The 14,055-nt window shown below is 42.7% G+C and overlaps 1 protein-coding gene across 1 annotated transcript in view; it reads left to right on the top strand.

The window, feature by feature from the left end:
* Nucleotides 1–3,474: 3,474 nt before the first annotated feature.
* The window catches only part of aff1 (AF4/FMR2 family, member 1), a 38,073-nt gene continuing 27,492 nt past the window's right edge, over nt 3,475–14,055 (top strand). The window contains 2 exon segments of the mRNA XM_048258253.1: nt 3,475–3,701; nt 11,790–11,910. Of these exon segments, the coding sequence (XP_048114210.1) occupies nt 3,685–3,701; nt 11,790–11,910 (138 nt within the window). The 5' untranslated portion in view covers nt 3,475–3,684.

Here is a 14,055-nt window from a genome sequence, read left to right as displayed (position 1 = left end):
TTTTGGAAAAGAAAAAAAGTGTTCAAATCTGAAAAGCGGAAAAGGACTAGTACAAACACAGGCTGTGTCTAGAGCAGACGGTGGGAACAGGAAAGCCTTTTCTCTACTCACACACCCCACCATACCCCATACCACTACTCTCTCTCACACACACACACACACACACACACACACACACACACATCATCCTGCAAGAGAATACTTAAGGCACACAGTGCACAGCATGTTAAATTCAACACTCACTTTTTTAGTTTGTGGGCTTCTGCTTCAGGCTTTATAAATAAAAAAAACAGCACAATACAAATGCTGGAGATGTCTGAGGTCACATACATTTATTTATTTTTATTAGGAATTCTAATCCCAAATCTATTTCCTAATTCATCTAACTGAGGCACAGATATGCTTCATTTTGAGCTTTAACTTTATGACTTACACTTATTATAATCTATCTTCATCACTCTAAGACATACAGTGTAATTTTTCTACAATCTCCTATGCACTTCCTATACAGTTCCAAAGCCTGTGTTGTTAATTACCACATGCCTCCATATGTTGCTCCTCTCTCCAGAACTAAATTCAGTTCCATGTCCTCCACCAGCCTCTAGTTTCTTCTCGCAGTGAAATGGTCCTGCATGAAGCCCTCCTACCCTGACGTTGCTATTTAACCCATCAGTGGGATACATATAAGTAAGTAAGTATAAGTATATATACTCTTTTGATCCCGTGAGGGAAATTTGCATTTATCCCAATCCGTGAATTAGTGAAGCACACAGTGAACACACAGTGAGGTGAAGCACACACTAATCCCAGCGCAGTGAGCTGCCTACAACAACAGCGGCGCTCGGAGAGCAGTGAGGGGTTAGGTGCCTTGCTCAAGGGCACTTCAGCCGTGCCCACTGGTCGGGGTTCGATCTGGCAACCCTCCGGTTACAAGTCCGAAGCGCTAACCAGATGCAGACGGGAGCATGACTGAATCTAAGTCGAGGGAACCTTGTGGGAAGTCATTGTACATAAGGATTGGTCCTTAGACTTGAACTAAGATATTGCACTCTGTAGTCTCTCTCTCTCTCTCAAATATATATACACAGAGAAGCAGAAACGTTTATTTTAGTTTATCACATACCATTTTCCAGGGTTGTTGTTTCTATCTTTTTTATGGGTTGAGCAGGCAGCAGACATAACCAAATATGATCTAATAAGAAAAGTCAACAGATCTGGCTCATGGCTTCTTGGTGATATCTCTCCCAAGAGGTAAGGTCGATGAATAATTATGATAAGTGCATTAATATGAAAGAGCCAACCACAGACTATATGTGATTTAAACAAAGCACACAACTTGGAGCAAGCTAACAGCTAATGTACTTAGTTATGAATGTTGGTGTCTTACAGTAGTTCCATTAGTGCCTTTGATACTTGATTTGAGATTTGTTGAATTCCCTGTCATGCTCTACACTGGCAATATAATATTTTGGATTTTTAAGAAATGTATGTGAGCAATTCAGCTAATGGACTCCCTGCCTTTCAGTTGACAGGGTAGTCATTGGGAGGACAGCCTAGGAAATGAAACCGATGTGTGAAACACTGAGGCCAAAATGCACATTTATTTTTGGTCAAAATGATTAACAACAGACCACTTATAGGTCTACATTTCTAGGTATACCTCTTTTTGGCCGTCCAAGTGGCCATAAGACTTTCAAAGTTACATCTTCACTGTGCATACAAAATGTCCATTCACTTTGTACAGATAGGGGTTCACTGGGCTATTCTTGTGAACTTACTCTGACTTCAAAAATACCTGATACTCAATACCCCCTATCATAGCCCCTGGGTGACTGGTCCTGCCTCTGGTTGGCATGGTTTAATGTGTGCCAGGGTGTATTAGTGAGTAAGAGATAGTGTATGTGTGTCTGAGAGAGAGAGAGAGAGAAAGGGAGAGAGAGAGAGAGAGAAAGGGAGAGAGAGAGAGAAAGGGAGAGAGAGAGAAAGGGAGAAAGGGAGAGACAGACAGAATGGGCGCCTGCCTTTCCAAGATTCTGGGATTTGCAGCTCTGTGGTAGGAGGTGAGGAGAGATGGGGCTTGAAGGGCTGACTACTCATCGGAGTTGTATTCACACATCCCCAAAACAGGCCTGTGGATGAAGAAGTGATATTTCCACTTTACAGTAAGATATGAACTCAAATTGAGATTCTGCTCATGGATGAACATATTGAGTTTATAAAAGCGTATTCTCCAAAATGCATTATGAAACTTTCCATCACATGTACCTTCATTTATAAGCTTGATTTGACTTTAACTGCAGCACTGAAGTCGGTCTATAGTCAGGCTATAGACAGCAAAGTAAAACAAAATGCAGTTGTCCAAATATGTCAGTGGTGACAGTGTTTGTGTTAATGGAGTATTTGACCAACTATGCCATGTCGATGTAGTTATTATGTTTTCTGTTGCACACAGTCACTGTGTGCATGGACATGTCTGCATGCCATTATTTATCAGTGGACTTTAACTTGTGAGGAGTGGCTACCTTATCTTTATCTTATAGCATTACTCCGCGATAAGCCTATTGGATGTGTGTGTGGAAAATAGGACATACTATGATAGCACAATGCATGGATAGGACAGAATGCACAGTTTCACTCAAGAAATCTGAATATCAAGATTGCAGAGCGCTGGTTACTAAATCACAACTGTACTCCTGGTGCAGGACAGAGGTATCAGCCCTGACTTCTGAGTTTGTTTTGCAACTGCTTTGTTATACAAATGTGTTTTCCATCTGATCTAACACTAAGCACTTTAAGATCAAATAACAACAGTAATACATTGAAGACTAGACCAAAACCTTCTAATCAGAGGGCACAATTTTACACACAAGCTGCGTTTTAAAGACTCTCTTCCATGGTTTTTGTTTTGAGGACAGAATTAGACTAAAATTACAAATATTAATGTTGGCCTACAGATCAGCCTATAAAACACCTTTGAAATTCAATGGCAGAAGAAAACAAGACAGCATGTGAGCTTTTGGCCCTTTAAATATCACATCATGGCTTTCCTCTAAGAACTTTCTTCATTCTGATACTACATTCTGAGGCTACACATGCGATTTACAAGAATACATGACCTCTATATATTTTTACTGTAGATTGCCTATATTCCTTAACAGAAAGATGTCTCTTCTGACTCTACTGACTCATGAAGAGTTTGCCAAGCTTGGTCAGAATAACATGTCCATAATAGGAACGATATGGCCGTACCATTCCTTTGGACAGGGGTGCTGATGTAAAAACTTATTTGTCAGAGTTACCGAATTGACATTTATGGTGACTACGTTTCATCGTGGTTAATTAGGAGATCAACTATGCAGGTGTTGAAACTGTTGTCCTGGCGTGTGTTTCATTTTTGCGTTGGTTACGAGTCCAGTCTTTGAGAAGTGTAATCAGCGCACTAGAATCCACTAGATCCCCGGATGACTGGTGGAATAGAACAACCCACGGTGTTCAGGGATCAAGAGCCTAGCCATCCTGCTACAATAAGTTGAGAACTATGAAAGAACAGTCGTAGAAAAACATTTTGTATTATATGTTCGATGTTTTTCAACAGCTTAACCATGTAAGATAGGGCATTCGATCAGCTACGGACCAGCGAAAACCCATGGCAAGCAACTTGAAATTTGGCTCGTAAAGCGCACTATGGCTGCTTGGCCAAGGTAAGTAGCTAGCTGCAGTTAAATTCATTTACCCTGCCAACAGGCTAGCTTATTGACATTTGTAGCTATGAAGTTTTGATTGTGTCTTCTAGCTTGTTTGATAAGCATGACGTCGATTAATGTATATCCGTGTTGAAAACGATCTGATATCCTTTTTATCTGAAACAATGATGAAAACGACTTCTTTCGTGAAATCTAGAGATGGAATCACCTGGAACAAGGTCTCTTGTTTTACTCCCAGCTGTTTTGCACTAACCTATCCCAGCTATCGTTAAAGCACCAAACGTTGGCAAGTCAGAAGGCTGTGTTTGTTCGTTGTCTAACGAGCAATAGCTAGGTTAACATTACGGACATTATAGTGTTGGCCAACATAATTTTATTTCAGGCCAGTTGAAACTTGTCCAGTTAAGTTCATTTTTCAGACTAGCAAGAGGAACATATTTTTCGTTCATGAAGTAGGCTACTGTAGTTAAAATAAGTTTTTCTCCTATCATGTGAAGCTTGCTTTACATGTCTGGAGAGCTGACATACTTGGACTTATTCTTTTAATTGACATAGTTTAAGAAACAAAACAGAAAACTGATCAGGATATAGTTTGCCTTTTTTTTCCATTTTTATGTATTCATTTAAATGTGTTCAAAAACTTAGTTATTCAAACATATGTGTGCACGCGCCATACTCTATTGATGCCTGGCTGTATTTATTTTTATCACCTTAAATGGAAATTATGGGATACAATAGTTAGCTATTCAGTTGGTTGCTAGCTAGTTGGTTGCTAAAAAAAACAAAAAACACACACATCCATTTCTAGTGTCAACAGCTAATGTTATACAGCTTGCCAGTATTACGGTATCAGATATTCATATGTAGGCCTACTTTCATTATGTGTCTTCTATGTTAGGCCTAATTGTAGTATTCGTTCGATTAACTTACCTGAAATTTGGAGCCATTTTGCATTTGGAAACAAGCCAACAATGTGTGGACCACCTTGGAAGGTTCCACAACAGCCACGTTATAATGTAAGATAAGTCAATTACCAGTGCATAGGTGCTTCACATGGCGTTGTCTTTCATGGGTTGACCTTATGGCATTAATAGCAGCCAGTGTGTCATGACCAGGTATCCAACTGGTAAACAACTAAACACAACTATTTCAAAATATGTCGAGGTCTGTATTGAACGAACCGTGGGCCTTTACTGAGGGACACTTGGGTGCTGGAAATGGCCTAAGCAGCTCAAGCTGTATGACACTATAACGTCAAATGGCATTCTTACCTGAGTGAAGTAACCTACAGTATAATGTGATTCAGATTTTGTGATTTTTCAAACAATGCTTGCGTTCAACGCATTACAGATATGATCTGTCATAAAGGTTTTAGCTTTTAATAGCCTAATAATGGGTTTCATTTTTGAAAATTGTGATGGGTGCATAGCCTATGCAGCATAGTTTAATGATCAGGGCTTGCAGCATGCAATTTCATAAAGAACTTAAACTACATTATGTGGCTTTAGTTACTCTATCAACTGTGTTCAGGCCTGCTTGTAGATAGCCAATGTCATATTTGCTTTTTTACAGTAGACATGGAAGTGAAACAACTAGGCCTAAAAGGTGAATTTGGCTCCTTTACATTTCATTACAAATATAAACATAGCTTGTTTAAAACTATATGGGGATCCATTTCACTGCCTATTTTGAGTAAGATGTTTGGTGGTAATGGTCATGCCTTTGCTCAAATTGGCTCTATTTAAGTCTTTTTTTCTCTGTTTGGTAGGAGTTTGAGCACATTTAAGTAAAAGTGTGCTTGGAGAGAATTTGTTTCCCAGAAGTGTCATTTTATGTGACAGTTTTGAGCAGCGCTCAATAGTATTTAGTAGCATTTAATTCTACTTTACCGCCTGCAGTTCCTGTTACATGCCTAATTATTTTTCAAGACAGGTAAAAGAGTGAAATTCAGAAATTTCCCTGGCTGATAATTACGACATGCTTTCTGAGATGAATAGTCCTGTCTCGGTTTAAATGGCCACAGCAACAGAGAGGATTGATAAGGTGGTACTTTCACGTAGCAGTGCTTCCTTGTCATCTGACGCTCAGAGTGTAGAAATATAAAGTATCCCCATGAGTTTGGTCTCTACCGTGAGCTTAAACGAGAGAGAACGATTGAGGTCAGCAGGTGAGGGTGCTCCACAGGGCACTTAGCTAAGAGAATGAGCTGCCTGCTTTATCTAGGCCACTTTTCAGCTCTAAGGTGACCTGTTCTTTCAGTATATGATATTGCATTCACATTTCCTTCCCTTATTCTCTCTGGCGCACACACAGAAAGATTAATTTACTCACACAGGATTCATACACAATCAACTCTCTAAAATGGTCTCCCCTCTCTTTATGAAATGCCCCCAAGCTGTGTGGGCACACACACACACACACACACACACACACACACACACACTGTTTTTGTGTATGGCTTCACTCACTCTAGTAGTATGTTTGCTCAGTCAGAAAGAATACTCATGACGATAGTTCTGCCACTACCACATAACAGATTGATTTCGCCTTCTCTCGACTTGTGAAAGCCTGAGGTTTATTGAAATGAACTTTTGTCTGTCAATGGGAGCTTTGACACCTGGGACATTTCTAGCTTTTGCTGTGTATTTCACCATCTTTCAGCGAAATGTGTCAATAACTGAAACATTTGGAAACGAGCATAGCCAAGGGCGCTGGTGTGCATTAGGTGTTCTCTGCTTTCAGTTGAATTGAGAATGTTTCAACACACCCTTACTATGAATGTATTTTCAGCAAGGTACAATCAATACCTTTAGTTGATGTTTGTTTTTCACTGGTGGAATGGGTTGTCAGGTTCTTGGTTAATCCTATTGTCACACAAAATCCTATATTTTCTGACTAGACACGGGTAAACCTGTGAAAGTGCCATGTCTGTGTTTTGCGATGTTGTGCCGGCACACCTCCTTACCAACACCTGCTGCAGCCTCCACCCTTGCTGGCAGATTGCACAGCCCTCAGTCAATAAGGGCTGCAACTAATGATTTTTTTTAATATAAAAAAACGTTCCCCAAAGTTTAAGAATAGGCCTATGTCCTCAAATGCCTTGTTTTGGCCACACATCAAATATATTTAGTTTACTGTCATTAAGGAGTAAATAAAACAGAAAATATTTAAGTTTAAGGAGGAATAATCTTTAAGTTGCTCCAGACCAAAGCTGTGTAATTTATTTGTCACCATTTTAGAAAACATGGGTAAAGAAATGTTACTTTATACTCTGTCAGATTGTTATTTTAAAGCCACCATTTTGGCTTTTGGACACGCACACCCCTTTAAAAAACCTGCCCAGTGTTTCCCATACATTGACTTATTTGTCGCGGCCCACCACAATATCAACATTGACCACCACACAATGATTTTCCAGGGTGTACTAAATTGTGCTTAAATCTGGTTAGCATCATAACCACGCTGTGCTAATTTGTTAAAAACTGTTGTATTCAAGTTAATTCTGCAAACCAACCACCACAAATGGAATTCAATTCTGTGGGAAACACTGCTGCCTGTGTGGATATGCACGTGAATGTGAAAAACACACCTGCCAACACTCCCAATTTTCTCCTGAGTTTCTCCTGTATGCCATCAAGGCCAACTCCCTGCACCCTCATGTTCTGTTGTTTGTCCCAAAAACGTGCATAATTTGCACAGTTGCCCCAAGCTAATTTTCTTATGGAAGACGGATCCATAACTTTTATGTGTTTCTCTGTCGCCCAAGTTACTACATTCATAAATACACTGACAATTTCAAACTGGCAACCAACAACCCGATAAAAGCTGAAGGGGAAAAAAAACCTCCTGTGTTTCATAACCTAAATGTTTGTAGGTGTGGGTGTGTTGGCTTCTGTCTGTAAGTGGATTCTCCTGAGTGATGTGTGGTTGTGTGTGACTGACAAGCTGCCCTTTGACCTCATTGCAAAAGGGGCACAGAGTGGTGGAGGGGGCTGGACTGCTACGTCAGCTCCCTCTGAACACAAATCATGGGGGAGGGGTGGGGAGGAGTGTGGGGCATCTAAACTCTGCATCTCCAGCACTATTGGGGGCTCCTGACACACTTCTGCTGTTAAGAAAGGATGTTTGTTTCTGTGTTTAATGTGTCCTTAAACTCACCCACACACTGGAGACATTTTGTAAAATTAATGTTGGTTGGACTGTGTGCAGTTATTCTGTGTGCAGTAGCCTTTGTGCCATACCTGGTCTTTCTTGGCAGATGTTTTTATATGCCCTTTGTGTGTTATGTAAGACTGACCAAAATGGAGGTGACCCTTTTTCCCAACCTCATGTCAATTATCAACCAGACACAAAACTTAAAAAAAAATGTCTGGCCTTGTGCAAATGTGTGCATTTTCTTTGCAATCCATACCGAGGGAAGGATGTTTGTTGTAGTGGAGTTGAGCAGAATGAGGTGTGGATCTCTGCAGAGGGCTGCTCCAGTGGGCGAGCGGAGCTGCTTTGTGGACTAGGAGCGGGAGGGGGGGGGTGGGTGGTGAGTGCCTGCCTGCCTGCCTGCCTGCCTGCCTGCCTGCCTGCCGAGCAGATTGACCCTCGCTGCTTATTCTCTGGCAGTGACTAATGACAGTCTGGGACAACGCAGTTTGTCAGCACATTCTGCATATTGTGGACTGGGTTGAGCCAGACCCAAACATCACTCCTGCTGCTGCTGCTGCTGCTGCTGCTGCTGCTGCTGCTGCTGCTGCTGCTGCTACTGCCTCTTCACAGAAAAAAGTCTGCTGCAGGCACTTGTGCAACTGGAGAGACTTGCATTTGGCTTAACTGCAGTCAGTCCTGAGCATTTTACAGTCCAACTAGGAACACTTTTTTTTTTTTTTTTTGGACACTTATGGACTATGTGAAACTTACTATTCGAGCTAACTTTTACTATTACTATTTGCTTGCTTATGGTGTTACTTAAATATATGTCCTTTCCCATCCTCCATGGGCATGTAAACACACAAGCCACCAGCCTTTTTATAGAAGCATACGATGCATTGTCCCTCTGAATGTGGTGTAGGAAGTGCTTTCTCCAGTGACAAATTAAATGGCTGACATTGTTTACACTACTCACAAAAAGTTAGGGATATCTGGGTTTTGGGTGAAATGTAATGTCTCAGTACAGAAAGTACTGAAACATAGAACTGTTGGAAATGCCCATTCAAAAGTTTAGATAAGGTCACATTAAGTTCACCTGTAAAGTTTATAGTGGATTTTAGGTTCATCCTGAATGTTAACCCGAAAGCCTAATATCCCTGACTTTTGTGAATAGTGTATATAAGGGCACTGTTTGGGAATGTTGTGAAACAGGAAAAAGGACAGCCGAAAACAACAACCAACGTAAATGAAAACATTTGAATTGGCCACATGTGATATCAACAACCAAGCTCATTCAGTTGTAAACCACGCATTCTATTCTCCAGGCACACTTTCAGTGGGAGAGGGGAAGCCAGTACTGTTGAGAAAGTTCCCGCTCTGTCAGGGGCCGGCAGTCTCTCTCTACATGTGTGAGTAATGGCTGCACATTGTCTGTTATCTAGGCCACCTCACTTGTTGCTATGGAAGCATCAGGGCCAGGCAGGGTTGTAGAGGTTTGGGGAGGGGGTGGCGACTGAGTGTTTTCTCTCTCCCTTTCCCCCCACCTCATAACATTTTAGTGGCTTGGATGTCAAGGATGTTGACAACATGTTTTTGCTACACTTTTGAAATGTTCAAAACAATGTTTTTCATTTTGGAAGAGAGAGAACCTGTAGCCCACATGCTCATTGACATTACTGAGCTCTCATAATTTTTTTTCTTATTTCTGCATGAGATGGAGACATCCATTGTGTGCAAAGCTCATGTAGTGGCATCCTGGTACCCTGTGTAATACCTTGGACAACTCTGCTGTCCTCCTCTGTCCTGTACCGCATACACAGGCTCTCGCTTCACCACCTCTACAACTTCCAACTCCTTCTAATCCTACGAGGATGGTTCCTACTTACATCAATTCTCTGTTTCTGTCATCTCCCGAGAAACTGAGACTTCCTGCCTGTCTATAGCATGAGGTGGTGATGGGGGCAGGTATCACTTTCCCTTAACTCAGAGTGCCTGAGCGGCCATCCCTGCTGCATCCCTGTGAGGGCTTTGTTTTCGGAGATTTCTGTAACGGTTTGCCTCCCAACAGGAGTGTTGGGTTTGTGTGGCTTGGCTGTGGTTTGTACACGTGACTGAGGCTTGAAAGTGGTTTGTCTACCAGCTAACATGTCAGACAGCGCAGATGCTGTGCCTTCAAATAGTCAAATAAAAATTGTCACCATACCCCACTTTTGCTGGCTTCAACAGTGTGGTGAACTGCAGATAGCTACACTTGCAGAATAATGCCGGTGCCCCTTTCTGTCAGGAGGTGCACATGATTGTTTTTTTCCCCCTTTTTGATTGTGTCAATTGTAAAAGGGTGTGTGGTGCAGCCCCTTTGTAAACAAGTCTTTTTTTCAGTCCTTTTGTCTTCCTCAGGTGATGTCGGGAGGATTTGGGGGAGATGTTTGGGGTTTCAGTAGGGGTGGATGGGGAGGGTGGGGGTGGTTGGGGCAGATGTTGCGAGTGCAGCAGAAGCCCCTCAGGGCACTGTCAGTAATTACTTCTGTCTGAGGCGATGATTGGCACTCATTCCCCCAAGATAACAGGAGCCGTCTGACACACACCACCACCACCACCACCACCACCACCTCTCTAACACACACTTACACACACACACATCTCTAATGCCTCCGGGCGTCTCTTGAAGCATAGGTCAGTGTGGATTCAGAAACTGATGAGTCTTTACTGAGCCAGCGTTAAAGCTGTGTCTTCTCCAGTAACCAGGCAGTGGTTGAATCCCCAGCCTAACGTGGGTCTTAATTAGATGTGCCTGCCTGAGCCATCCCCACAGGAATCTGGGCTCTGTCAGCCAGTTGCTCGCTGATGGGGACTGTTCGCTAGCTGCGGCAATCCTGAAGTTCATAACATGCTGGGGATTAAATCACCAACCCCAGGATTCATTAGGCTTGAAGCTAATTGCATCAGTGCAGTTTTGGCTGATCTGATAATTGGCCCTGTCTTCACCTATCTATTTTTGCATTTTAATTTTGCCTGCTTATGGGCTGTCTCCTGACATATTGTCATTTGCTGATGGCTTGTTGCCTTACTGTATTGTCTGTCTAGAGCTTTTCACTCAAGGACCTTGTGTGCTTGGAGATGAACAGTTTATGATCTCAAGGATGTCGATTGTAAACGGTACAAGGAGCAACAAGGACTTAACATGTCAGAACATAATATCTAACCTTTAGGTGTGGGAAGCATTGTAACAGTAGGTTATCTGTGATGTAGGTTAATGTGACCCAAAATGCAAATGGACTCCCCAAGGGGAAATGCTCTTGTACAGTAATTTCCTGTTTATTAGCCACGTTGTGTATAAACCGCAGGACAGTGTTTTATGCAAGTTAAAAAACCAAAACCAAATCAATACCATATTAACTAACCCCCGTGTATTAACCTCATAGCTGACAAAATTTAGCAAAATCAATGTATAAACCTCGGCTAATAGTTGGGAAATTACGGTAGTGCATAGGTGAAACATTTGGAATCTGTTGAAGATGTACCATATTTGTTATGTGAAAGCCATGGCTATATGGATACATGTCTTAATATTAAAGGTTGTATCAGCGATAGCGGGGATACGTCACTTCTGTTGATGTTCAAACAAAACCGAGAGCTAGCACGCTACTCACTCCCTCTCCCTCCCGTGCAATTAAAACTCTCCTAAACGGGCATCTCGTCGGTTATTGGTTGAAACACTTTATTTTGCTTTTGAGGGGTTGCCAACCCTTGTTGGTAGCAATTGTTTTTGTGTACAGATCTCTGAGCCTAGGCTGCCTACAGAGATGCGTTTTTTTGACGGCCTGCTTATGGGGCAGGCAGCTAGCGGATCGTTAGGAAAGATTAGATGAATGTGATCATTTGTGTTTGGGCCTTTTTTGGGGCCTGAAATCGCTGATACAACCTTTTAATGCTTTCTCTTGGCCACAGTTTGCACATGGAGGAGAGGAACCTGCTGCGGCAGCGTGAGTGGGAGCGCAGGAACCAGGAGGCCCAGCAGCAGCAGGAGCAGTACCAAGAGAACGCACCCCTCTTCGGGGAGCCCTATAAGGTGAGATGGGAGGAGTGGTGGACCTTCCCCCGAGGCCCTCGGTGTCTCCTAGCTGTGGCTCAGGGCTGCTGGTAGTGATGGGGCTCATAGTTATGTCTTGGTAACCTTAATTTCCCCCAACAGTTCAACTTCCAGGTTGGCTCATCTTCACTGACCGCTGCTAAAAAGGGAGACAAAGTCATGTTGGTTTATCCTGTACAATTGTTAATATGAAGATTTTGTTGACAAAAAGTTCTGCATTTTGTACGTATTTGCTCATGCAAAATAATGAGTCTTAGAGACTCTTTTATATATGAAAATCCAGCTCTCATTCAGTACAAGCCTAATGATGGTCTGGAATTTAAAATAACTCTACCGGGAAGCCAAGATTTCAAGATGTCAGATCAAGATATTCCATAAGACAAGGTTGCATAAGTGTAGAAGCAGGGTAGGCTGGGTCTTGTTTTCACAAGCTGTACAAGAGGACATAAATACATGTCTCTGAACGACTGAAGGAAGCAGTGCAGTAAGATGGAGGGAGAGAGAAAGGGAGAGTTTGCTTTGGCTCTGCTTTGCTGGGGGGTGTAGGCGCCTGTTCGTGAGCTGAGCTCTGAGTGGGGATTTAATGAGGCCTCCAGGAGCCCCCCTCTCCCTCCCCCCCTCTCCCAATGTCAGCTGGAGCGAGGCTCCCAAGGGTCTGTGGGGAGCGGGGGCTCTTAAAAAGAGGAACGTGAGCAGCCTGAACTCAGTTCCTCCCATCAGGGCCCATCAGTGGCAACATCCTGCCAGGCAGCCAGAGCAGCTAATTAGACTAGAGAGCGAAGAAGAGAGAGAGAGAGAGACAAAAATGGAAGTGCATATATAGAGAGAGAGAGAGAGAGAGGAGAGAGACGGACATAGAAACTGGCAGAGCCAAGCTCACAGGCACACAGATTTATGGAAATGTAGGGAGAGATGCATGTACAAATCGGGGTTTGTGAAGGACGACCATCGGGATGAATAGATTTAGAATCAAAATACTAGGTGATGAAGGGAATGTGTGGTGTGGTTTGGAGTCTGCTGGTGACTTGCAGGATTTGTTTGGAGTTGCCATTTGTGTCAGGGGAGGGAAAGAGAGGGCTATTTATGTTCTCTGAGCTGTGAGCTCTCGTAGGAGACCAGTGTCAAAGTCTAGTGTGTGTCTAAACAGAGACAGGAGAAAGAACATAGATTTTTTGTTTGTTCTGTCCCATATCTCCAGATTGTGTACTGCAATTTCTCAAGTCAACGCAGTCTAAAATGTCATCAGTTTTTGTTTTCAAACGTCGGCCTAATTTTAGTTGACAAAAGCAAGTTCAGTTGAGCAGCAAGCCAGGATGTCGGCTATCAAAAGAAACTACAGGAAGTGCCCCGCGTCTGTTGCCAACCAGCCAGTTAGCCTGTTTCCCCCTCTAACCCAGGCCACTTGAAGGCCATTTGCAAGCCACTCACAGGTGGCCTTTGTGCCTTTTAAGTCGGGGCTGGCCAGGCCAAATCCCCACCACGTCAGCTGGGCCAGAGAAGGGCGTAAGCTTTTCAGCTTGGATGTGCTCCGTAAATTGGCTGTCGATGACACAGCAGGATTAGAACGTTTAAATGGGCAGGTCTGCCATTGAGTAGCACTACATGTGTCCTGTGGTCTGTTCGGGCGGTGGGTGCAACAGGAGGACTTAAACCTGCTGTCATTTTAATTATCGACAGTTTAACGGAATGGCCACTTAATTTGTACGACAAGCACATTCAGGAAATCTAATTACGTTAGCCTAAGCTCATGTTTGTAGAGGGATTTTTACAGCATTCTTTGTAAAAGCTGCTGAGTAAAGGTTTACTTCACAGCTTATTGCAGGAAAACGGAGACAATAAGAAAGTGATATGTGAGGAATAGCATGCAGCCAGCTAAGCATTATAGCAAAATGAGCTCTGGCAGGATAACCAGGCTGCAAAGCAGAGGGTCTTTGAGGAGTTTATTTTGTAGAAATCACTGGCTGGGTATACACCATTGGTTATCATCCAATAATTTGAAAAAATATTAGTCTTTAACCATTTTATAAATTTTATATTTATTCTAGACCTGGTAAAACCTGACCTGGATAACCCCTTTAGATGAAGCATCTTGTTTTCGAGGGGGTGCTCAAGACGTAAAACAAA

The sequence above is a fragment of the Alosa alosa genome, chromosome 12 (assembly GCF_017589495.1).
Source record: "Alosa alosa isolate M-15738 ecotype Scorff River chromosome 12, AALO_Geno_1.1, whole genome shotgun sequence".
In the NCBI taxonomy this organism is placed as follows: domain Eukaryota; kingdom Metazoa; phylum Chordata; class Actinopteri; order Clupeiformes; family Clupeidae; genus Alosa; species Alosa alosa.
The sequence above is the reverse complement of the archived record's forward strand: the minus strand, read 5'-3'. Positions and strand labels throughout refer to the sequence as shown.